This window comes from Lepeophtheirus salmonis, chromosome 7 (assembly GCF_016086655.4).
Source record: "Lepeophtheirus salmonis chromosome 7, UVic_Lsal_1.4, whole genome shotgun sequence".
NCBI classification, from domain to species: Eukaryota; Metazoa; Arthropoda; class Copepoda; order Siphonostomatoida; family Caligidae; genus Lepeophtheirus; species Lepeophtheirus salmonis.
This window is the reverse complement of record NC_052137.2, coordinates 3281027-3307116: the sequence shown is the minus strand read 5'-3', so window position 1 is coordinate 3307116 and position 26090 is coordinate 3281027. Positions and strand designations below refer to the sequence as shown.

The 26090-nt window shown below is 29.0% G+C and overlaps 1 protein-coding gene across 1 annotated transcript in view; it reads right to left on the bottom strand.

The window, feature by feature from the left end:
• Positions 1-1815: 1815 nt before the first annotated feature.
• Septin4 (septin 4) overlaps positions 1816-26090 on the bottom strand; it is a 33655-nt gene continuing 9380 nt past the window's right edge. Inside the window, exons 2-6 of the mRNA XM_040716671.2 lie at positions 18831-18896; positions 7389-7703; positions 5103-5282; positions 2820-3148; positions 1816-2283 (exon numbers count right to left, since the gene is read on the bottom strand). Coding sequence (XP_040572605.1) covers positions 2046-2283; positions 2820-3148; positions 5103-5282; positions 7389-7703; positions 18831-18887 — 1119 coding nt within the window. The 5' untranslated portion in view covers positions 18888-18896 and the 3' untranslated portion in view covers positions 1816-2045. The remainder of the gene's footprint in view (positions 2284-2819; positions 3149-5102; positions 5283-7388; positions 7704-18830; positions 18897-26090) is intronic.

The window sequence follows — 26090 nt, the reverse complement described above, 5'->3', positions numbered from 1 at the left end:
GTATGAATATAATTTGTGTTAAAAAAAACCTATTTATTTTTTAAACCAGATCATTTTATGTCAATTTAAGCTCATTTTATGATGGATATATATTTTTTTACTAAATTCTTAAATAAATAGTTTGAAAGTAAAATAAACAATTGCTTGAATACAATAATATGATTTAACAAATTCGACTAACTTTTTTTTTTTTTAAAGAAAATCGAAAACTTTTATTTGAGATGTGAAAACGGTCGAAATCATCGCGACCGTAAAAAAAAAAAATTATATGTTACTAACTTTGAGAGACGACATATTTGTTGACAGGAATCACTATATAAATAATAGAGCTCCTTGCATGTTGATATGTATGAATTTTCAAAATAGGGACGAATGCACGAGGAGCTTACATCTCCTACCAAAAAGAAAAAAAATAAACAAAACTTATGGTTACTATGTAAAATTTAACCGTGCTAAGGTATATATTGGGCAAGCAAATATGTATTAATGCTCTTTTAAATCCATAAATAGGTAGAGTCAGCTGATTGAAGTGAGAAGAATCAACTGATGGAAACAGATGAGGAAAAAATACTTAGTATATTTGTTTATTTCAAAGAGCATGTCGTGAACATTAGTAGAGAGAGTTCAAGTGACGTCAACATCGGGGCTCTAAACAGGCAAAGTTTTATAACCCTTTTTTCATTATCTTTTAGGCAAAAACTAAACTATCGGATACCAAATCCTGGACAAATAAAATAATTTAAACCTTACTTTCTAGGTATTAGAAATGTATCTCTCGAATGTCTGTTTTTATTATAAGTATAAAATACCCTATTATGTGCTAAGAAATTGTTATTACATTCTTATACAATCTTATTTCCATATTGTAGATAAAATTAACATGAAAAAATTAAGATATTTTTCTTTAATTATCCTACTTTTGTCGTCCCAAATCGATTAAATCCATAAATTTTTAGAGATCTTCAGGTACTGAATATAATTTCAGTGCTTATCATTGATACCAAGTAGTAATTAATTCCCAGCCATTTGATGACATTTCATCAATATTTATTAGAAATATTGGTATAAATTAGGTAGTTAAAATACCAGCTATAAGCCCCAAGATGGCGTCACCTTCAAGCATAATGCAATTTAAGACGTTTATATGAGTACTTATATCTTACAAATTACCAACATATATTATAATCAATGATATGTTTACTCTCGTGATGATTTCGCGACATCTTTAACTATGATATCTTAATTAAGTATAATGGGGAGTTAAAAAATAGGTTCTTAGCTTGAATCATAAATCTCTGCAAAAGGGCGTCCGCTGGGGTTGTAGCCTCCCTCCCACATTAAAGAATTTTTGCTTTTTACAATATTTTTTTTTCGTCATTCGGGCAAATTGTGCAGCAGAGTAAAAATTTGATATTTGAAATGTTTTTCCAAAAAATTTAATATTCGATTTTTTTCTTTGAAAAAAATTAATTTTTGAAATATAATTCTACAAAATTACATTTTTTATGAATAGGAGGAGATTTTTGAATTTTTTTTTTGGAAAATATATAATATTTCAAATTAAATTTTGTAAATTTGTTTTCCAAAAATTTAATTTTTACTGAGAAGAAACGGATTATGGATTTTTTTTGGACCAAAAAAAATTATAATTTAAAAGTTTTATTTTTGAAATTTTTTGGAGCAAAAAAATTTAATATTTGAATTTTTTTTTTCGAAAATTTGAATTTTTGGATTTAAAAAAAAATCCAATAATAACCAAGCCTTCCCCAAAATATAATCCTTCAGACACTCCTGCTGCGGGTATGGTAGAAAGAATTTAATTACTAGGCAATTTTTATTTTAATAGACATTATATAATTAATGGTTTGCTCAATGAACACATATATGGTAGACCATTTATTAAGTACAGATAATCAATTTACCTAAGAAAAGTGGAAAATAGGTTTTAAATGCATGGTTTTGAAAGAACATCATAAAAGAATTAGGATATAAATGCGGTTGGAGCTAAAACAAAAAAAAAACGGATTGGAAATGTCCTTATAAACTTAATTGTGATTTGTGTTTTTTAATTTTGCTTGCATTTGCTGTAGCATAGCATGCATTTTCTTTATTTCAGCATCCTTCTCCATGAGTAATTTTTCTGTTTCTTCCTCCAGCTCCTCACGAGACTTGCAGATGTAGGAATCTCTTTTTAACTTTGATCTTTCGCCGGAGTCTGATGAATGCCTTCCACTCAGAAGACCACCACCCTGCATTTGAGCCAAGTCATTGAGGCATTGAACTCTGAAAATGTGATAGTATATATAAGTGATGGAGTAGTAACTTAAGCATATATGTGGTTGGTCAACATAATTCAAGCTATAATGGTTTTCTCTAAATTGAACACTGAATTAAATTTGTATTCTTATCACGTTGTAGCAAATTTTTGATAAAATTTAATTTTCTGTGAAAGGTTTTGGATTTTATTAATTTTTCTCCTAGAAATTTTAAATTTTTTTTTTTCAAATTATTTTTTTGTGAATAAATGTGGTTTTTTTGATTTTTTTTTAATGAAAAAAAATGAATTTTTTCTGATTAAGACAAAAAAAGCGGAAACATCGACAGCTGATAACGAAATACACGCTATATTTCTGTGTTAGTAAGGTAACAACGTATTAGATAAAGTATTATATTAATTATTTTAACCATCTCTCTTTAAACTTCCTGCCGATGTTCACGATTTGAAAATACAACTGATGACATGTGTATTTTATCTGTAAAATGCGTCAAACCCGAATTTGAATGAGTTTAATTTTTTGGGGACCCTTACTAATACAAACCTATAATTCTCATAATGAACATCGTGAGTTACATCCTTCAAATCCTGCATGTGCGTTTGTATCAAAAATCTCCTTAACAATGAAAAATCCGAGTGTTCCGGATTGTCCACTTCAACTACACCCCAAGGATATTGACGTCCCCTAACTTTTTTCCCTTTCACTTGAAATGTTTGAGTACTTGAAACGATTGCAAAGGGTACACTGGATTTGAGATCTCGATCCTGAGACTTGAATTCATCATCTTCATCTGAGTCACAGTCCGGGAATTGATATATTTCAATGTCATTCTCTTCTATGTCAGCATTGATTGTTGCTTTGAGTTTATGTATCTACAAAATATTTGAAAGAAATTCATATTATTTTAATTACTAAAGGGGTGTTACGCCATCTCTCATGCGTGTACACACAATTTATTTCTAAAAGTTTCCATATTATTGTCTTCAAAAATAAACAACTACCCTATCAAAATAATAAGGTTCAGTGATTTAAATGTATCTTGTTTGGAGGAGAGAAAATGCCACGTTCGTCATTTTCGTGCTTTATTAGAGCATACATACATAGAGATAAAAAACAAGGTTTGATGATGTGAAATATAAATTGACGCCGTCGTTAGTTGATCAAAAAATTCAATTTGTAGTAGTTATAAATAGGAGTTTATTACTAACATAGAAAGTGCTTCATATATTTTTATATTCGATCTTCACTGTATTTTACATTTGAATATAATTTTTCTTTTATAGAACTCTTCAGTTATTATCAAAATATAGGATGATGCCCTACATGATCTGGAGTGATTGATCTATAAATAACTATGTATATTGTCCATTGTTTTTGTCAACTAACTTTCTGCTTTCAAAATTTTTCCTTGCTTTCACTCAGGGTAAGCACTTTACATATTGTATCTCTATGGAACAATAGGGACTGTTTGATGCAAATCAATAGCCACTAGGGCGCATCCGATTAAAACTTCAGTGGATCTCAAATTTATAAAACGAAGAAGGAGTAAAATTTATTTCGAAAAATTAAAATTATTATGTGGGATTATTATCTTGAGATATAAACTTAGCTTTAAAATCCTATGACGTGATAAGAGCGCCAATAATATCACTCCTAAAAGTGCTGTTTGATGTACTAGAATAAAAACTAGGGCCTTTTTTAGCCAATCAAAACCTGACAAGACCTCTAATTTTAAATACTTATTTATGCATAAAAAAATAAATAACTTGGTGGAGTCATTTTCTTGTTATATTAACTATCCCTTGTCCTTAGATTTTTGACAATTTCATAATATTTTCAGTCATAATTATAGTTTAAAATCTTATTGAGTTTTGCCACGATACTTGCACCGTGTATCTGCAGACAAGACGTACCAGACATTGAACAGTCCTTATATGAATTGTACAAGAGATGTACAAGAAAGGCCACTTGGATGTCCTCTATCCAAAAATAACCTAAAAGTATCCCAAATTTTAATCATTAAGAGGAAGTCCAATTTCTGTCAAAAAATCAAATCACTCTACGGCTTTGATATAAAGTTTGCTTGAAGCTTGAATTTTTCTCAATGTTTGCAGAGGTGCGCGCTAAAGGGGCTGTAGCACTCCCATTAAAGATTTTTATTTATTTATTGAACAAGTTTTTTTCGTCATTCGTGCAAATGATGAAAAGTAGCAAAAAATTTAATATTTTAATTTTTTTTTTTTAAGTATAATATTTCAAATTTAGTTTTTGAAATTTTTTTCAAAAATTGAATTTCTTTATTAAATAACTGTGGATTTTTGAAATTTTATTCCTAAAATTGAATTTTTGATAGATAATTTTCTAAATAGTTTTCTGAAAAATTATATATTTTGAGAATAGATGTGGGGTTATGAAATATTTTTCTGAAAAATTTAATTATGAATCTTTTTTGAAAATTTTTTTTTGTGAAATTTAATTTTTTCCGAAAAAATTTAATTTCCTATGAATAGCTATGGTTTTATAAAAAATGCCTATTATGTTAATTATGGCTTTTAGTCAGAATTATTTTAAAATTTTATAAAGTTTCAGATTAATAATATCACAAAGTATCTGCAGACATTTCATGCCGGACGTTAAACAGTCCCTATATCCCTCCTACATACAAGCCACATTTAATATCACAAGTCTTCATCATTTTGATAGGGAGAGTTCTTAATGGGTATAATAGGCAAAGTTTTTAAATATAATTTTTTCTATACCCATATACGCGGACACACATGATAGACGTGAATAATTATCCTTAAAACCTATTTTTAGAACACATACCTCATTTTTAGTCAAAGTATCTGCTTTGGCAATGATGGGAATGAGATTGACTTTGTACTGGAGCCGTTTGAGGAATTCAAGATCAATTTGCCTGAGACCATGGCCATAGGGAGGAATAAAGTAGAGACAGCAATGAACTCGAGTGTCGACAATGTTCTTGCGATTTAGCCCACTTTCACTCTGAAATATGTGTTTTCATGTTTTTTATATTTTTCGTTTGCTCATAACAATTTTAATTTTCATTTAACAAACATGTACAATACATATGTCAAATAATGAAGACATTGCCCTTACAGTGAATTATTATTTTTTTTTTTTTTTGTAAAAAAAAATGTTTTTGAATGTACAACATTCACCACAGGATGGAATAACAAATTTGTTTCGTTAGGTGAAAACATCACAAACATAGAAAAATACGTAGGGCCTCAGCATAAAAACATATTTGAATAAAATCAAGAAAAAGAGAAAATCTATACAGCCTTATATTTCGTCAGGGGCGTCCGCAGGGGTGGAATATAGGTATGTGACCCCCTCAAATTAAGTATTTTATGTATTTTACTAGAAATTTTAACATTTGAAGTTTAATTTAATTTCTCCAATTTTTTTTTTTTTTAATTTTAATTTTATGTTATAAGCTATGAATTTTTGTTCAAAAATTTAATATTTGAAATTCAATTTAATTTCTCTAATTTTTTTCTCCAAAATTTTAAGTTTTTGTTGTAAACTATGAATTTTTGTTCAAAAAAATTAATATTTGAATTATTTTAGAATAGCTGTTAATCATTTTTTGAAAATAACTATTTATTATCGAAACTTTAAAAAAAAAATTATTATTTGAACTTAATAAAAATAAAATTAATATTTTAAATTATTTTCCAAAAATTTGAAATTTTTTTTCACAAAAAATTTACTTTTCTACTAATCTTTAAAATTTAATTTTTGAAATTTTTTTCCAAAAATTTACTTTTTTATAATTTTTTAAAATTATTTTTTGATTTTTTTTTTATTCCGAAAAACAATGCCCCCTCTTCGAAATATAATCCTGCGGACATCCCTTATTTATTTCATAAACATATTTGTGTAATTATCCACTTATTACTCAAATTTGTGGGATAAATTAGGATATCCATAATTTAGAACTTTTATTTGATTTAAGAGACTTAAATAACCCGATATGTTCCTTTTCAAATATTACGCGTCAATTTTTCATTCTTTTATTTGTGATGATACATTTTGGCCTTATTATGTGCATTTTGCAGCACACATGAAGGGTTAATCAGAATAATTTGTTGATAGAAATTGGCGACAATTTGTGGAAAATACAAAAATAATACATATAATTAATAGATTCTTATGGAAGGCCATATCAGGCCCAAATTAAGCCTTTTAAATCAAATAAAGATTCTAAACTTTAGGTAAAGTTCTTGGGTATCTTAACTCTCCCTACAAATTTAAATAAAAAGCTTACCACGCTAATTAGACCTCCATAAAGCCATTATTACATGTAATCGATGATGCTTATTTATCGAAAATTGTTTTAAAATTCATCAGCTTTCATACGTTATATTATTGGTTGTTATACGTCAACAGATAAAAGCAATGGATGCAAAAAGGCAACTGATTGCCAATCTTTTCTGTAAAGGAGAACATAGACATTGTTCTGTGGATCTTTTCCGTATGCCAACTACCTCACATTCGATTATTATTAGAAACAAGACTCAGTACCTATCCATAAGGCTCAAGCTTGATGCAAAGAAAACGTGACCCATTTCAGGCCTTCAAACCTGTGGCCCCTCATCACTGGAATGCTCGTCAGTGGACTATGGGATATGGGGCTTCAAGGAGAGAAAGTCTTGCAGATTCCTCCACCACAATCTTAATTCCCTGAGGGCCCCTACTGAGAAGGAGTGGGCTGATATGTCCAATAAATATGACATCAAGTTGTTTAAGGCATTTAGGCTCGGACTGGAGGCCTTGGTAGACGCAGAAAGAGGATATTTGAGAAAAAATTGTTGATTTTATAAAGTAACAAAAAATTACTCCTGATAATAAATACGTGTTGTTCTAACAATCAAAGTCGGTACAAATTCCTTACATACCCTGTATAATTGACTCGAATATATCTATGAAATATTTGACTGTTTGTATATATGAAGTAAAAATTAAATTGGGATTTTCACCATTTTTTCTTTAGTTATGTTCAAGATGGTTTGCATGCTGACGCACCAAAAAGGTCATCGAGGAAAGATTAAGTATGATATTAAACAGTAAAATAAACAAACTCACTTCAAAATATGATGCAAATTGATCATCAACATATTTAACACAGGCCTTCCAAGAATCATCTCCATCAAGACCATCTCCAAAACCAGGTGTATCAACTACAGTCAATCTAAGCTTGACTCCCTTTTCCTCGATTTCCATCGTGGTTTTATGTAACTCTGTCGTTCTTTTGGCTCTTTCTGTTAAACTAGGGATTTTTCTATCTTTATAGAGATCCGTTAGGAAAAGAGAATTGACTAGAGTTGATTTTCCAAGACCAGTCTCACCAACAACCATTAAAGTAAATTCGAAACCCCGCTTGACACTTTTTCTATGCACCTATGTAAGCAGAAAAAATAATATTAAAAGTATATCTATATCTAGAGCGTTTTAATATGACGTCAGCATTATTTATGTCGTCCATTTTGGGGGCATAAACAATTAAGTTATATACTTTTTTTAAAAACATTGTTTCATTATGGGCTAAGTACAAGTAATAATACAGGCTGGAGGGGTTTTGAAATTGCACATACTAACACAACGTTACCTCACAAACCCAAAATATTGACGTGCTAAAAGCAGGCTGAATTGGGTTTCGTGAAAATCGATTAGCAACCTAAAATAATCCTTTAATTTCTGCTCTTTAAATTATATTGACAATCTTTTTTATTCTTTGGGAAGAATTTGCGGTTATAATTGATTTATTACGTGTAACCAAAATTCAGCAAAACATGTTCAACATAACACGGCGTTAGCTCGTTAATACAAACATACCCTATGTATTCTATTATCAGCAGTTGATTCCGTCGTCTTGTTGAATACGTAATGGCTATTTAATAATTTATTCTTTTTGATAAATAAACAATATTTATTAGCAATTTTACTATTTCTATGAAAAAAAAATTTGCTATTATAAGTACAAATGTATAGCTACGCTTTTGATAAAATATTACCAATCAATACTAAAATTCAAACGATCTACTATAATAATAATCATAGGTAAACTTATATTGTAAAAACCCTCCTTGGATACAACATTTTTGGTTGTATTCTGTCCATTTGATGTGAATATAATCAACCTTGCATCCCCTATTGAACCTCTTAAAAATTCAACATTTAATTGAAGATGTGAAAATACTGTTTTTGCTAAATATAACACAATTTTTTCAAATGTTTGAACTTGTGATTTATTTATTATCATTGCTAATTTAATTGGTAAATGCTTTTTATAGGTGAAAATGGAAAGTCATCCCCACCAGAAGTAAGGGTGATTATTTTAATAAATACAATTGTTATATAAGATGTTTCTTCTTCACCCATAATGAAGATACATACTAAGACTAACTCGCTGATTCTCTTCTTCTTTTTTTAATTCGTATTTAATATCCGTTCTCCCTTTTTCCGTTAGGTCAATAATTTTTTTTTAGGTGCATTTTCGAATGGACAAACCAAACCTTAAAAAAAACTTTAAGACACAGGGAATCGATCTTGTTTTATGAAAAATATCATCTTATTAGCCTCCGTTTTTGAAATAAATGTGTTGTTATCATTGTTTTTCTAAGAAGGATGCACATCAGAGATACACATAAATTATGTTAATACTATATAGGATTATATTTCAGTGTCGAATTAAGAACGATGTAGAATTTTAATATTACGAAATATATATCTATATATAATTCATTTTAAAATGGTGATAAATAATATGAAAGTTATAGTCTGGGAGGAATTAAGATATAAGTAGCAGTTTGTGTGATTGACATATTTGGCTAATTTTTATATTATATCTGCCCTTTTTTCTCTTTCTTTTGGATGAAAGGTTGTGTGAAAGGTAACAACGTGATAGAAATAGATGTACTTTAATGAAAAAAAAATCATCTTCTTAGGCCTTCAATTTCAAATGAGGATCATAATATACAACTCAAAGCCTTATCTATAATAACCCTATACAGACAAATCAGGGACCTCCACAGGGCCAGGGAGAGGCTGTAGCCCCTACACCCAAATTAAGGAATTTCTGTTTTTTAATAGATTTATTTTTAGTCAGGATGAAAAAATTTACGTAAAAATAGGGATATATAGATATTTTTTTAAATATTTATTTTCTTACAAAAAAGGTCATTCGGGCAAAATTATGCATTAAACCAAAAAATTTAATTTTTTTTTTTCCCCCCCAAAAATGTAATATTTTGTGAATAGCAATGGATTTTTGAATTCTTTTTCGAAAAACACTTTAATATTTAAAATGTCCTTTTTTTATTTTTGTGAATAGCGAAGGATTTTTGAATTTTTTTTTGTGAATAAGTATAGATTTTTGAAATTTTTTCATAAAAATGTATTATTTGAAATTTTTTTCTATAAAATATAAATTTCTTAAATCTTTTGTGAATAACTATTGATTTTGATTTTTTTCAAAAAAATTATACAAACCAAGCAATAAAAAAATTAATATTGATATTATTACCCTGTGGACACCACTGCAAATAATATTTCGCTAATATAAGAAACATAATAATAGCCCGTAAAACATCAATTGATCGTTTCCCATTTACTAAAATAGCTAGAAAATATATTTTTTCTCTATTTATTCTTTTTTATCCCAGTCTATTTTAATGTTGACACGTTACATATATTATCAAAATGAAAATTTATCATATATCATAGTATAAGCAATGGAAATTGTACAAAATATAAATGTTGAAACACACGGCGCACCTTCAAAATATGAGTACCTTTTTTTATAGTGAGTATTAAATACCTATAACCAAATATACTGGTATACCAAATGACTATTGCTTTTTCCAGCCCTTTATCATAAAATAGTTGATGGATGATTATTGCATCAATAGGAAGATGAGATTCAAAATTCAATTACGTACATTGTAAATAGATGTGTACATTTTACGACAAAAAAAACAACTTGATACTGGATATTATTTGATAAAAATATGAGATTCATTTTTAAACACTAATTGAATGGATTTAATAGATTTACAGATGGTGTCATATTAGAGATTGAGACAAAATTTATGTGTAGCGATGAGTAAAAATAAACTAGTCTCTTTATTGTTAGGGTCATAAAAATAGGGATTACCATTTTTTCAAATGGTATATAAATCTAAAATTAGCACGGACAATATATAAGAAATGACATGCCGGTTTAGTTAATAATGAAACGTAAAACATATACATAAAATATGTTCACTCATTCACACACACACGATCAAAGATGACTATGGATTGAAAATTAAGTTACGTCCTTTTTAATACCTCAAAAGTAACATCTCCGATTTAAAAAAAATAGATTTTTTATAGCTAAATAAATTGATCACAAAGTCATCGTTTCGTTTAAAAATATTAAAGAAATGAACGAAAATAAATGAATGAATGAACTCCTCAATGGACATTTTCCAAAAAATAAACGGATGAGAAGAAAAAGTGTTGGCGGGTCCAAGACTTGATATAATATGTGGAACAATTATAACTAACTGTTACTTCATCACTCGCTGTTTCTGCTTATCAGTGTTCTGAACGTTGATTGGTTGAATTAGAATTAGCTATTCTTAAGTTTTTAACAATTTCCAAAGAACATGAACAATAAGAACGGATTTATGTACAATGGCGCCCTCTGTATACAATGAAAAACTGACTTGAAATTGAACTATAAAAAGTATGAGGAAGTTACTTAACTATCAAAAAAATCAGACAACTGTTAATTTTTTTATGAATAGCTGTAGATTTTTGAATTTTTTTCCAAAACATTTAATATTTTGAAACTTTTTTTCAAAAATTTAATTTAAATTTTTTCCAAAAAAGTTAATTTTTTGTGAATAGCTGTGGATTTTGATTTTTTTCTGAATAGCGGTGAATTTTTGAATTTGTTGCAAAAAATTTAATGTTCAAAAATCTTTTTCTAAAAAAAATTAATTTTTGGATTTTTTTGATACGCCCCACGCCCTGTATATAATATATATGTATATAATCCGGCCGGCGCCCTTGTAACTGATCTTGGCCCTTTATTTATCTCTTTCTTTTCTGAAGAAAGATTTGTAAAGGTAACAACGTAATATATTAGGACATAAAAATTGATTTTCTACTAGAAAACTATTAAACTTCGGTCTGTTGTCTGAAAAGGCGATGAGGACCGAAATATCGGTCCAAAACAATCTCAACACTAGTTGTTTATAACAAAGTAGGTTAACACTGATTAAAATAAAGAAAAAGTCAGAAAAATCTTTGAGTATGAAACAAACAAATTTCTCTTTGTCTTCCTGTATAATCATATATTTTATCTTGATTGCAGTGTATACATATATAAATGTTATATATGTATTGTATCAGACAATAATATAAAAAATCTACAAAAGATGTGGGATAAATTTCATGTACAATTTGGGATTTTGTAGAAAGTTGGTCGTTTTTTGTGGAATTTTCATCGGGAAAATAATTTTTAATTTGTAAATCCGATTCTTATTTATTACTGGTATTTAACCATTTATTACTTTTCTAAGTTATGAAAAAAAAAATCCCAATCAAAGAAATTTTTTGCTGTTTTAAAAAACAATTACATATTCGATTTTTTTCCCAAAAAATTTATTACTTAAAATTCTGATCCAAAAATTGAAGAAAAAAAATTTGATCAAAAATTTTTTTTTTCATGAAATATAATTTATTTATCTTTTTTTTTTTTTAATTTACATTTCTGTAAATAACAATGCATTTTTGAAATTTTTCAACGAAAAATTGAATATTCGATTTTTTTTAAATTTAATTTTATGAGAATAGCCTTGGATTTTTGAATTTTTTTTGAAATTTTTGTGAAAAAATTGTGGGTTAAAAAAAAAAATATTTAGTAAATTATATACTTTAAATTTTTTATCAGAAAATGTAATATTTGAAATTTTTCATCAAAAAATGTAATATTTGAAATTTTTCATCAATAAAAATTAATATTTGAAATTTTTCATAAATCAAAATTAATATTTGAAATTTTTCATCAATAAAAATTAATATTTGAAATTTTTCATCAATAAAAATTAATATTTGAAATTTTTCATCAAAAAATTTATTATTTTAAATTTTTCAAAAAAAAAAAAAATTTTTTTTTATTAAAACTAAAATATAATCCTGAGGACGCCTCTGATAGCAAAATAGTATTTTTAGCTATTCTTTAAAATATATAAAAAATCTGAATCGGGAATTTTTACTAGAATTGCATCGGAATCAGCATTGGGTTTTTGTTAAGACCGTCCCATCACTATCGTATGAGAAATATGTAAAAATTGAAACTCAAAAATGAGATTATGAACTTTAAATGAAGGAATTACAATGCAATAAGTGAATATTCTTTAGATATTCCCTTTGGTATAACTATTCAATAAAAATTACAAATAGATTGATCATATTCTGTGGTACATTATAAAGTTCAACTGTCAACAATTATACGTCTCGTAAATCTATATTAATAAAGTAAGGTTTGTCTATGGGTATGTATATATGTAATTTGTAAAGTCATGTTTCATCTAAGAAATATCAATGTAAATACCGAGTGGTCCATTAAAATCTGAACACTTGGATTTTAAACTTCAACAAGTTATAATTTACTTATGAATAATATACTTTCAACAAAATTAATACTATAAATAGATTTGTATCTGAACTCTCTTAATCATTAATGTAGCCCCCCTTAGCGATAATGATAGCATCGAGATGGCGACAGATGGCTTGACATCTAATGCAGATGTAGTCCTCTGTCATGGCCTCCCAGTGCTGGTTGACAATGGCTTTGATACGAGCTCCTTAACTGGAGTATTATAAAACACGTGAGTTTTGAGTTTAAAAAATCCAAGTAGCATGTCAAATATCCATTCATTTTATTTTTTTATAAATCCATATGACATGATACTATTAAATGTTTAATTTAATTGATGACAAGCATAGCATTAATAGACATTCTTCTATTTTTTTCGGAACTTTGATATTTGATTATTGATTTCCAAGACAAGTATTAGAGGTTGTATCTTCGAATCAGGAAACAGTTGCAAAGAGACATTTTTCTTGGATATACTAAATAGCTATAGCAAATAATGTATATCTGTTAGGCATGACAGGGACCTCAAGCGGATTGCAAGAGTGGATGTATCCGATATTTAATCGCTAGCTCAACCCCCCTCCCTCCTAAAAAATTTATGTAAAAGCGAACCTAAAAATTAAAAGTTTATCCCAGATTTATCTAAAATAAACCAGATTAAAAGTTTATCCCATATTTATATAGAAAAAACATGGTTGTACCCTTAGCGGTCTTCCGGTTCTTGAACTGCTATAACCGGAACTGGCAAAGTCAAACCGAGACCGTAAGTAAGGCCGCTCATCGGTCTCGGTTCTTGTGTGCTTTTGTTCCTATATAGAATATATAAGGAAAAGAAAATATATATTATAAAAATAAATTAGTTTTAATCAATAAATAATTTTCTGAGTTGTATTTTTGTGAGCAATTGCAGCGTTTTCCAATGATTTTTTTTTACGTAGCCAGGGTGATAGAGTTGTATCTGAGTTTCAAATAGCTAAGGGTTTCTTATGGATCAGAAGAAGTGGTTGTAGGCACCAGGCTGTGTAAATACAAGAGGGAAGGGGTGGGGTAGATTATCGATCCAGACCTCTACTTCGCTATGTCCAGATCCCCCTACACATATACATTTTAAACTGAGGCCCCCTTTATACGAGTTTTCGAGACCCTACGCACTCTGTGTATAAGGTAGCTAAGGCCCTTTTTTTATTTAATATCATTTCCTGGGACCGAATTTTCCAGCGACGCCCCTTGCTTTAAGTACCTGTTACCAAACTGAGACTGTAAAACAAAGAAACGACACCGGAACCGAGACCGATCAAGCTGAACCAACGAAACTGTTGAATTGAAATAACCGGGGCTGATAAAATCGGTGAACCCAAACTGGGGACAACCTTGAAAATAAGCCTATATATAGATATATAAATATCAATATAAGGAAATTGAATGGGGGGGGGCTCTCCCCCCCCACTTAAATGATGAACGCTAGGAACGCCCCAGGTGATCAATGATCTATAATATACTGGTATTAGGGTGGTACAGGATTAATGAAGCATATAAAAATAACTATACAAAATTGGTATTATTTTGCAGGGTATTAGGAACAATGTGGAGGACGCAGGACGCTGACACATCTCCAACATAAATTCAGTAATATTATTTTTTTAAATCATGTTGATTGTTAGAGTTGTATCAAATATGACCTAGAACACGTGTAAGACCATTTGTGGTTTCACCCCGAACAGGATTTTTTTTTATTCTTCTTAAAGTTGTTAATATTACTATTGAGTTATAAAGAATGGAAAATCAAAGTATAAAGTAGTCACTATTGCACATGCTCATGAAAGGTGGGGAGTACGAATGAGGTTTTTATAATAAAACGTTATGAGAGCTTAGCTGCTTTCCTTCAAAACATTCATCAAATTATCAGGATTAACATGATTTTGATAACGACGCTCATGATGATTAATCATAAAAATGGTGTATAATTTTGGCATATTAAAAAAAAGAAACCAAAAATATACATGATTTTGAATACACAATTTGAATAATGTTTTGGAGAAGAGCAGTTTAGCTTTCGTGACGTTTCTTTGGATCGTAAACAAGCAGCTGCTAAAGAGAGAGAAGGAAATAAACAAGGACATTGGTAAAAATTACTCCGATATGGATCCTTAATTCTACTCTGAGTACAACAAGGACTTACAATTCAATCCTCGAAACAAATACTCGAGGTTACTCTCCGTGCATATAAGAATATTTCATCAGGTTTAGAAAATATGTAATTGAATGTAGTAGAAAAGAAAGTTTACTACTCAGGAGTCAAATTATAATCACATCAACTTAGGAAAAGAAAATTCATTCTTTAGATTACCAATTCCAAAAAACGGGCGAGCTAAAAAATACACACAATTTACATTACTAGTGATGCTATAGATCAGCAATTCTCAAAGTGGGTGCTGCGGCACATTGGCACGCCTTCAGTGAATCAATAATCGCCCATCAATAAAAGAATATGGTATTTTATATATGAATATATTTAAAATAATCAATACATTCTTTTGACATATTATGAAGGAATATAAGTTTAAATTGATTTTGTGTAAGAAGATATATAAAATTAACCAAAAGATATGTCTCAAGTACTCATTGCCATGTCAATAGCCCACCGGGGACAGTGTGACTCCAGTTTGCATAAACTTGTTTCATCATTTAATCACGAAAATACTTGTGATTTCTCAAAGAGAAATGACAATCAACGCCATCATGGATGGTTTAATTAAAAGAAAATATGATTGCTTATGAAATGGAGCCTCAGCCTACTTCATGTATTTGATTTGAACTCTCCTGGTATTGTTATTAGATTTTTGCGTTGTTGTATTGCTTAGGTGGTAAAGCAAGTTTGTAAAGCACTTTGTAAATCTATGATTTACAAAGGTCAAAGTTATTATTGATATTATTATCAACATACTCGTTTAAATAAGAAGGACATTTGTATTTAGGCCATTCACCATCAATTTTAGTCATATTGTACACTGGAGTGACTTATGATTTTATGCACTTTTCATAAGTTGAAAAGTTTGAGAGACGGGATCCAGATAATATCTTTCTTTATTCTTCTTTAGAAATGAAGTACTTTCAAAATTGATAAATTTGTAGCTATATACATGGGATTGAATTATAAAATATGAGTGCCGTTTCAACCTGTAAGGATACTTTGTATATATTTTTTTAAACATACTTTTTTCAATCTGGTTGAATTTAAAATAAAAATAGTCAAGAAATTGTAAGACTTATAAATCAACTTTGTATTTATAAAAATATCATTTCCATAGAACAAATTGCCCTGAAATTGTATCTAATTTGGAATACTATTTTTGTAAATTTTGTTATAGCATACTATGCTTTGGATGTTAACTACTACTATAAGTGTAATCAGAGAATATGTGTATAAATTTTGAGACATATAGATCATTTGTTGAAGTATGTAAAATATTTTATTGTCTCAATACTCATAGATTAATGAAAAGTCAATTTAAGACATTAAAAGATACGTATTCGCTTGTGATGTCACAAAAATCGGGCTTATCCAAGCCCAACTCTATATTCTTTAAGCCCAAAGAAACCAAAAGTTTTCATAATTACATAATCACTATTATTTGAATATAGCAAGGGGAACTATTTCTGCTCAAAAATACAGGAAAAGGTTATATGATGGAAACCCATAATGTTTTCGAAGCCACCTAATCCATCTTCTAATGAGTAAGAAGAATACAAGACTAATATAGGACTTGCGAAAAAATGACATCAAATCCACTTTTATTTGAACCCATAATATACAACCAGAGTTGCCACACTTACTTGGAAAAAGTAGTCCGACTGACTACTCCTTCAAAAGTAACTTAGTTACTTTACTAACTACTTGATTTTCAAAGTAACTAAGTTAGACTACAAGTTAATTAATTAGTTATATTCACCAATCAATTAGAACATTGTAGCGTACCGCATTACTAAGTAACGCGTTAGTAGCATCACTGTATACAACTATTAACCTCCCCTTAGTCATATCGGAGCAACTAGCAAGGATAAATAAACAGTATGAAGACGATTATTATTAACCCAAAGTAGAAAAAATTTAGGCCCATTTACAGCTCCAAAAACACCTCCAAAAACGGGAATGTCTGATCACCCTATTATTAAATACTATTACTTGAAATAAGTTTTAAAAATCATCATAAATTTCATTATAATTAAAGGAGATTACATCTTGGGTCTCAAAGTTGATATTTTTATTAAATAAAATGGACAAATTTTCAAAAAGCCTTGACAAAACTCCATCAAAAGGCTTTATGAATAAAAACTCTTAACCCCTGCAATAAATATTATTGAATTCAAATGAAAAATCCCTAAACATGTTTAGATTGGTACAATTTTTGTTTTGGTTTTGATCGATTAGGGAGGAGAAAAGTAGGAAAATAAGAGAAAAATATCGTAGTATTCCCATTTTAAAATAAATAATTTATATTGACAACAAATAAATAAGATTGTATAACGATGTAATAACATATTTTTAATAGATGTTAGGGTCAGATATATATTAAAACAAGACAATGGAACGTTAACATTTTTCTAGACAGTAAGGTTAAAGTCCTTCTATTTAACATCCTATATTTGACTACTTCCCCTAATATTAATGACGAAAGGATTTTCAAAGTTATAAGCCCAGGTTGTTTAGTCCCCAAAATGTACGACATCAAAATTGTGACGTCATATGAGAACTCTCTATATTTGAAAGTTCCAAGCTCAAGCTGTTCAACTTATTTGACAAGCAGACTTCAAGCTTTTGAAAAATTTTAACAAGCCCTTTATTAATCAAACCAAGAATGGGATTGTTCACGTCTCTAGATTTAACTCGAGTTGGGCTTCTGTCTGGAAATCATAAAACTGGTCTAAGACCATTAAATTTTAACTTATTGGACTTGGACTGGTCTAGTATTAACCTTTGATCTTGATCCGGTTCGACAAGGAAGTTACTCTTTCAGAAAATAAACTTCAAAAGAATTGTTTTTGTTTTTTTTTGGAAATGGAAATTTTGGTCAATGTTTTATATTTCGTTTGAAATAAACTTTCGTGTAAGAGTTAAATCTTGGAACCGAGCCTCAATTAGTGTTGTGTCGGACCTTATTTATTCCGTCAAGTCCAGTCTTAGTAACGATTCTATCAGTCATAGGCACAGGTCCTTAAGACCTTTGGTCTGTCTGTACTAGAACTGATTAAACAAAAACAAGTTTAGTGACACAGAGGTGTCCGCAGGGGGCGGTCTGGAGGGACTATCCCCTCTACAAACTAAATAATTTTCGATTTTTGCTATAAAACTTTTTCGTCATAATATTTACAATTTAATTTTGGATTTTATTTTCAAAAAATTTAATTTCTTATGAATAGCTGTATATTATTGAAATGTCTTTCGAAAAGTCTAATATTAAAAATTTAATTTTTGGAATTTTTTTCTAAAAATTTAATTTGTCTAATTTTTTTCAAAATTTAATTTTTTTTAGAGTTGCTATGAATATTTGTAATTTAGAAAAAAAAATGAATGTTTGAATTTTTGAAATTTCTTTCCAAAAAATTAAATATCTCAAATTTTTTTCAAAAATTTATATTTTTGCAAAAACCAAGTCCCCCCTCCCCCAAAAAAATATATATATAATCCTGCAGACGTCTCCATGACGTCATGAAGCCTCAAACTTAGTAAGACCGAACTGGACCGAACCTAGACTTAACTAAACAGGTCAATAGTCTTTAGTCCTAAATAAAGATCGTCACAACACAAACCTCAGCACTAGCATGAACATATTTGGCAAATACTATTCTACTCTATAATTAAGATTATATAATCTTACCTGATCAGCAATATTCGCGAATCCCACGTAGCTTTGCTCCAAAAGATTTTCCGTCATAATAGTTCACTATAATATAAATAAGACAATTAGATGTAACGGCTTTAATCTATCACTTGTGAAAACAAAATGAAGTAAGGAGAGGAAAAAATTATAATTTCTCCTCTACGCAGAAAGGTAAAAAAAATGTGTTGTATACAATTTACATTTTTTTTAAAAACGCACGCGCTACGTACACCAATTTCCCCCTTTAATACATCGTTTTGCACTGACGTCACAAATTACATCATAGTTGAAGGGGAACCATCCTCTTGAAGGCTCATAGTTAATATTTGTACTCCATAAAAGGTACAAATTTCCTATAATTCTTGATGAAACTTCATTGAATGTCTTTCAGAATAAAAACACACAACACCTGTATGAATTACTACTTAATGCCAATGATAAATACTGATATTTGAATGCAATCAAAGTTATGCGTGCGGAAAATACCTACGAAAGTGCTAGATTTGTACAACTAATTGTACTATGGAAATAAAGATGTAATAACATATTTTTAAGACATATTAGGGTCTGTTATATATAATATATACTAAACAGTAGAGATATATATTTTTGATTGACATTAAGTCTCAAGTCCTTTTATTTGTTATTCTCATTTTGACATTCAAATACACAGCTGTAGTTCACTATTTTCTCAAGGTAACTATATAGTGCAGTGAAGGTGTGTCGATAAGAAACCTGCAAGACAGTCTTGTTGACGTTAGCTGACAGTTTTTTGATGACGTCACAATGGAGCCAAGTTCAGTGTTACTGCTAGTGTAAAGTTTTAACTCTTATTATTCCAAAAGAAGTTGGCAACCTACGGCATGCGTGCCACTGCTGGTACACGGAGGCATATTCATTGGCATGCGCAAATTAGAAAATATTTTTGTAATTTGTGTATGTTTTTACCATTATTGTTGATAGTGGCAGACTCATTGATTAGAAATGTTGAAGTTGGTACTCCATATCGAAAAGGTTGCCTACCTCTATTCTAGAGGGTGTATATGTGGAGTAACAACCTGTACAAAGCCACTATTTTTGTATATTTATTTGAAAATTTACGTTCTAACCTATTTTTAATTAAAAACAACTTTTAATTTGTTTATTTTAAATGGTATTATTACAGTTATCGTTAGAGGGGGAAAATGTACACAAATAGTTATTGTCTGATGAGAAAATAAAATACTAAATTATATATTAATACAATTTGTTTAGAAAAAATTTCCTACTAAGTTGACTCCTCATTGACGTCATCAAAATAGCTAATAAAAAAGCAAAGAAATCCCTTATCGACACACCTTATATATAGTCACCTTGGTATTTTCTAATCTTTAGGCCATTTTCATTGGCGTCAAAAATTGTATGATAAATTAAACGTAATATGTATGAAATATCCCATCCCTACAAATTGGCAGATTTCTATAATTAATTTATATTTCCGATTGAATAGTAAAGAGAATATTAGAATAACTATTAGAGAAAGTTCTATATATTCTAATAGTTAATTTACTGTTCTGAACATGGAAATAAGATATACAACGATGTAATAAAATATTTTAAATACACTTTAGTGTTTGTTATATAATAAAACTAGGCAATAAAGGTATTTATTTTTGATGGAGTGTAAGGTCTAAGTCCTTATATTTGTCCATTCCATTTTGACATCGAAATACAGAGTAGTAGCTATGTTTATTTTCATGAATATACATTTAAAAAGGGGTGTTATTCTTATGGAACTTGGTTGTTTAGGCCCCCAGGAGCATTGGCAGGGTGTGAGCTGGAGGCCCTTTCAAATTAAGGAATTCCTTTTTTTTACTAAACAACTTAATATTTGAATTTATTTTTCACAAAATATAATATTTGAAATCTCATCTAATTTATCAATTTTTTTTCCAACTAATTAAATTTTTTCTCATTGTTTTTTCAAAAAAATTTAATTTTCTGTGAATAGCTTTAGATTTCTGATTTTTTTCACCAAAAAATTTGATCTTTGAATTTTTTTTCCAAAAAAAATTAATTTTTGTGAATTCCTGTTGATTTTTGAATTTTTTTCCAAAACATAAATATTTAAAAAATTTCCAAAAATTCAATTTTTTTGCGCATAGCTGTGGATTTTTGAAATTTTATTCCGGAAGATTAAATTTTTCATAAATAGATGTTGATTTTTGAAATTTTTTTTCAAAAAATTTAATAGTTTGTAAACAACTGATAATTTTTGATTCTTTTCATGCATAGTTATGGATTTTTGAAATTTTTTTGCAAAAAATTTAATTTTTCCGATTTTTCATGCATAGCTATGGATTTCTGATATTAATCTCTCACAAATTTTATATTTGAAATATAAATTTTTCAAAATTTAATTTAGTGTGAATAGGTGTAAATTTTTGATTTTTTTGCCCCCCCTCCCAAAAAAATAAATTATATAATACTCCAGACGCACCTGAAGTGAACAACATCACCAATCCTGACTTTTAATGAAAACGCTCTATAATATTTAACGATGTGAAAACGAGAGTAGGTAAAGATTTTATATACTAAGGCACCAACTGACACTCTAACTCATTATATACGTGGAGGAGTAAAATAATAGCAACCTTATATCGGAATTTCCCTATACGGAAATATTTATGAAATATGTACATTAACATTCTAAAAATATTTAAAACACATATCATGAACATTCTCTACTAATAATGAATGATGTAAATATCTGGATGTCCCCCTCTCACTTCTAACTTTTTACAGAGGTAAGTTGTAGAGGTCCACACGCCCAACAAACAGTAACAATAAATATGTACATCTATTGACTATTTAGTTAGAAATTCAAGTGTGACGATGTTTCACTGAAGTATTATACCTCTAAAGCAGGGGTATCCACCAGGGGTGGGTTATGAGGGGCTGTAGCCTCTCCCAAAACAAGGAATTTTGGCTCTTTACTAGAAAATTTAATATTATCGTTATTTTTTTATAAATTTGAAATTTTTACCAAAAAATAGCTGTGGATTTTTCAAATTTTTAACCAAAAATTTAATAGTAGAAATTTTTTTCCAAAAAAATTAATTTTTTCGTAAATTAATTTTTGTAAACAAAAATTTTTCCCCAAAAATTTAATATTTGTTAAATTTTTTTGGTTATTTTTCCCACAAAAAATAATTTTGTAAGTTTTATTCAAAAAAAATTAATTTTTTTGCGTCAAAACAACAATAACCAAGCCCCCTTTACAATATAATCCTGCGGACGGCCTTGTAATTAGTCCTTCATGTACACTCATTCATAACTTTATAACAAAAAAAAAAAGGAAAATAATAAAGAAGTCAATTGGAAGTTTTCACTTGACGTCACAATTAGGATGTCGTCCAGTTTGGGGGGGGCCCAAATAATCTAGTTTTATCACAATGAAACCATTTTTCATTAATATTATGGAATATAGTCAACGATTGGATGTCAAAATGAGAGCAACAAATAGAAAGACTTAAACCTTACATTTTTATTGCTCAATTGCCTTGTTTTGTTAGATGTATATACTATCATGAACACGCTATCTTAAGATAGCCAATGAAAAACTAAAAAGATTTTATTATATTTAGCCTATTTATGTTAAAATTCTAAACTAAAACGACCTACTATAAGCTATAATTATATAATAGGCCAATTTCTATTGTAAAACCTCCTTGGATACAATATTTTTGGTTGTATTCTGTCCATTTGATGTAATTATAATCGAACCTGAACCCCCTTTTGTGTACTGTTGAAAATACAACTTATTATTGACAATGTGAAAATACTGATTTTCGTAAATATAAAGCAATTTTTTCAAATGTTTCACCCTGTAAATTGTTTATTGGCATTGCATTGCTAACTTGCCATGTTCCTACTTCCACCATAAATGTAAGAAAGATTGAAGATACATACTAAGATTAACTTGCTAACTCCTTTTTTAATTTGTATTTACTATACGTTCTCCCTTTTTCTGTTAGTAAAATAATTTGTTTTTGGAATTTCTAATCTATTTGGTGCATTTTCGAATCGACAAGCAATACCTTAAAGAAACTTTGAGATACGGGGAATCGATCTTGTTTTTTGAAAAAATCAACTTATTAGCGAAAATCAAACTTGCCCTCCAGAGCCCAGGAATCTTGTCTGATCAGAACAGCCAATTGATGGAGTTTTTTCAAGGTTTTTGTCCATTTTAAGTAGTCAAAATATTAACTTTGAACCCCCAGTAATTCAATTTCCCCTTCCAAAATCATATAACAGACAGCTGACATTAACAATGGGCTTAATTCAGTAGTAACATATGTCTCGTGTCCGCCTTCTCCTCGCACTCTTTCTCAAATTCATTAAATATAGCTTATGTTGTTCTCTGTCAGCAGATATATCGTCTCTCAATGTTGCCAAATTTTGTCTTAAATTCTCTCAGGCAAAGCTTATAGGCTCACCGCGATTTAGCCAATATTCACGTAAGACTTGTAAAATAAGGTGAATAATTTTAAAAGAAAAATTAAGAGTAGTATTTCTTATAAGGGGTAATGTAATGAGCCCAATGTCACCCTCTTATTTAAAGCTTGTCAAATTTGTGGAATTTTTTAAATTATATATTAGAATTTTGTATATTATTCTGAAAAATTGATAAAAAAGTTATTTTCTTTTATTAAAAAACAATTTGTATAAAAACTATTTTCAACATAAAAAATGTATATGGTCAAATTTGTTTGTACCCAAGAATTTTACCCCAATTTTTTAAGAAAAATGTATTTTCCAAATTTTATCATTTGTCATTTTTGAAAATTCATTTATCAAATTTGGCATTTATAGATTATAAAGTAAATCTGTCACTACAGGCCATAAGCAATATAAATAATATATAATATCCACTAGGTGATCTGACATTTATGTTGTATTTTTTGTACATTTGTAATATTTTTATTTAAAAGTGTATATTCGATGAAGCTTTTTTTTTTACTATATAAATTAGGTTTTAATTTTTATATGTAATTATAATTATTCCTTATTCTATGAATTTTTCCACTATAATATGGTATTTTTTTTATTGTAAAGGATTTCCCGTTATATGGTTAAAACTAAAAAAAAAATGACCTTGAAAAGTTTATGGTCAAAAATTAAGGTTATAGATTACTTTTTATTTTTTCTAACAAAAAATGTATAAAATAATTTTTGTTAAGATAAATGATAGCTTCCAATGATGTTTAAGTTATATGTCTAATAAAATATTCAACAAAAGGTTCATTTCTTCATCTATAAGACCTCATAACTCAAAGTTCGATTGAGTTACAGATCCAAAATTTTACTTATAATCTCATTTAGTGTCAATAATACAACTTACCAAATTTTATTCCAGTTTGTTTTCCTTGCTCAAATTTATCATACCTTACACATGTTATGATTTATAATCTCACCAACCCAATTGGTTCTAATAGTAAAAATATATTCCTCCACCCAAAATTGTAACATTTGAGTAACATTCTGATGTGGCTCTACAACTTTTGACTGAAATTGAAAAAATTTCAACATGGGCTGACGTTTTTATTTTATAACAGAAATGAAACGACGAAGTAATTCAAATTTGTCAACTACTCAGAAGAGAAGAATGCCCAAAGTAATGGTTTGTTTTGTAGAACAAATACTTTTTAATGCAATAAATATTAAAGGATTGAATTTTGAAAATACAAAAACTACAGAACAAACAAAGGTATTGACATAAAATTGATTTATGCTTAGAGGCAACTTGGAAGATATCAAATTTGTTACGGCTTCTTGTGTTAATATACATCCTTGGGCCGCAAAACGTAGACTTTTAATAAATGTTGATTTTTTTATTAATATAGGAAGGCTTAGTTATTATTTTTTGAAATTCTGGTTCAGCCATCTCTTGTGTATGAACAAACTATAATTGATTTTTCGTCATCTAGTCATCATAATTGAGCAAAAAGCCAAAATGCTGCAAATCTCAGATGGCATAGATTCTAAAATTGAGGTGGGGAGGATTAGGGATATTTTGTATTGCTCCTGTTTTTTAAGGTGGTCAAGATGAAGAATGATGTAGATTACCTCACAAGGAAAGCAAGAAGTGGAGGGGACAATTTAAAGGGGGATCCAAAGCTCTTGTCCAGGTTGGAAAAAAATCGATGAATCGGCCCGCCAACACCTTCTAAGTAACTGCTATGACCAAAGACGTACTGGATCATTAGGGACGTCACAGCCTATTTTAAGCCTGACGGCCCTTTAAACCCCTTTTAAACCTGACAATACATATACCGGGTGATTAAAAAAGTATTTTATCACCCGGTATATGTGTCTTTGAGTGTATGTGTTCAAATTACAAAAAGAACAACTCAGTTAACAGGGGCAGCCGCAGGATTATATACATATATATATTTTTGAAAATTTTTTTTGAAAAAAAATTAATTTCAAATATTAATTTTTTCGGAAAGAAATTTCAAAAATCCATAGTTATTAACAAAAATGATATTTTTGGAAAACAAATTACAGTAAAAAGCAAAAATTTGCGGACGGCCCTGGTTAAATATGAATCAGTTTTATTGTAGTTAAAATAAAAATTCTTGTTTCCTTCTTCCCTTTTGAAAATGATATTGACACCATTTTAAGACGGAAGTCAGGGACGTCCTGTGAGATCCCTGACATCCCTCACGGAAGGTCTACGGCTAGGACCATCAGGAGGGTAGTGAAGGGCAATTCAGGATTGTCTTCATATACGAAGAATCTATGGCACTTTCTGACAGAGGTCATGAAAGTGAATAGCTAATGATAATGATGCAAGTAAATTCACATAAACATTTTTATATGGCTACTCTAATGTATACGACTTTTTTACTTCTTCATAAATAAGATATTCCTTAAAAGGAATGGTATTTTGTCAGTGGTAGGTATACATATTTATTTATCATTCAATCAAAAAACCCTTTGAGAATGTGAGGTGTGTAAAATGATTGGAATTTTCAAAGAAACAAAGACTCTGAGTTTAAATAGATTCAATCATACATCTTATAAAAATACATTCACACTTTTCTTTATATGTCAAATAAACGGATGTAGCAGGGGAGTTAATAGTGTTAGGTGCATATGTGGCGTGTCAACATAAATGCACGACTAGGAGAATAAAGAACAAATTGAGAAATCTTTCTTTTTCTAGGAATAAAATTTCATAAAAATGGATAATATGATTTTTATAATTCAGAG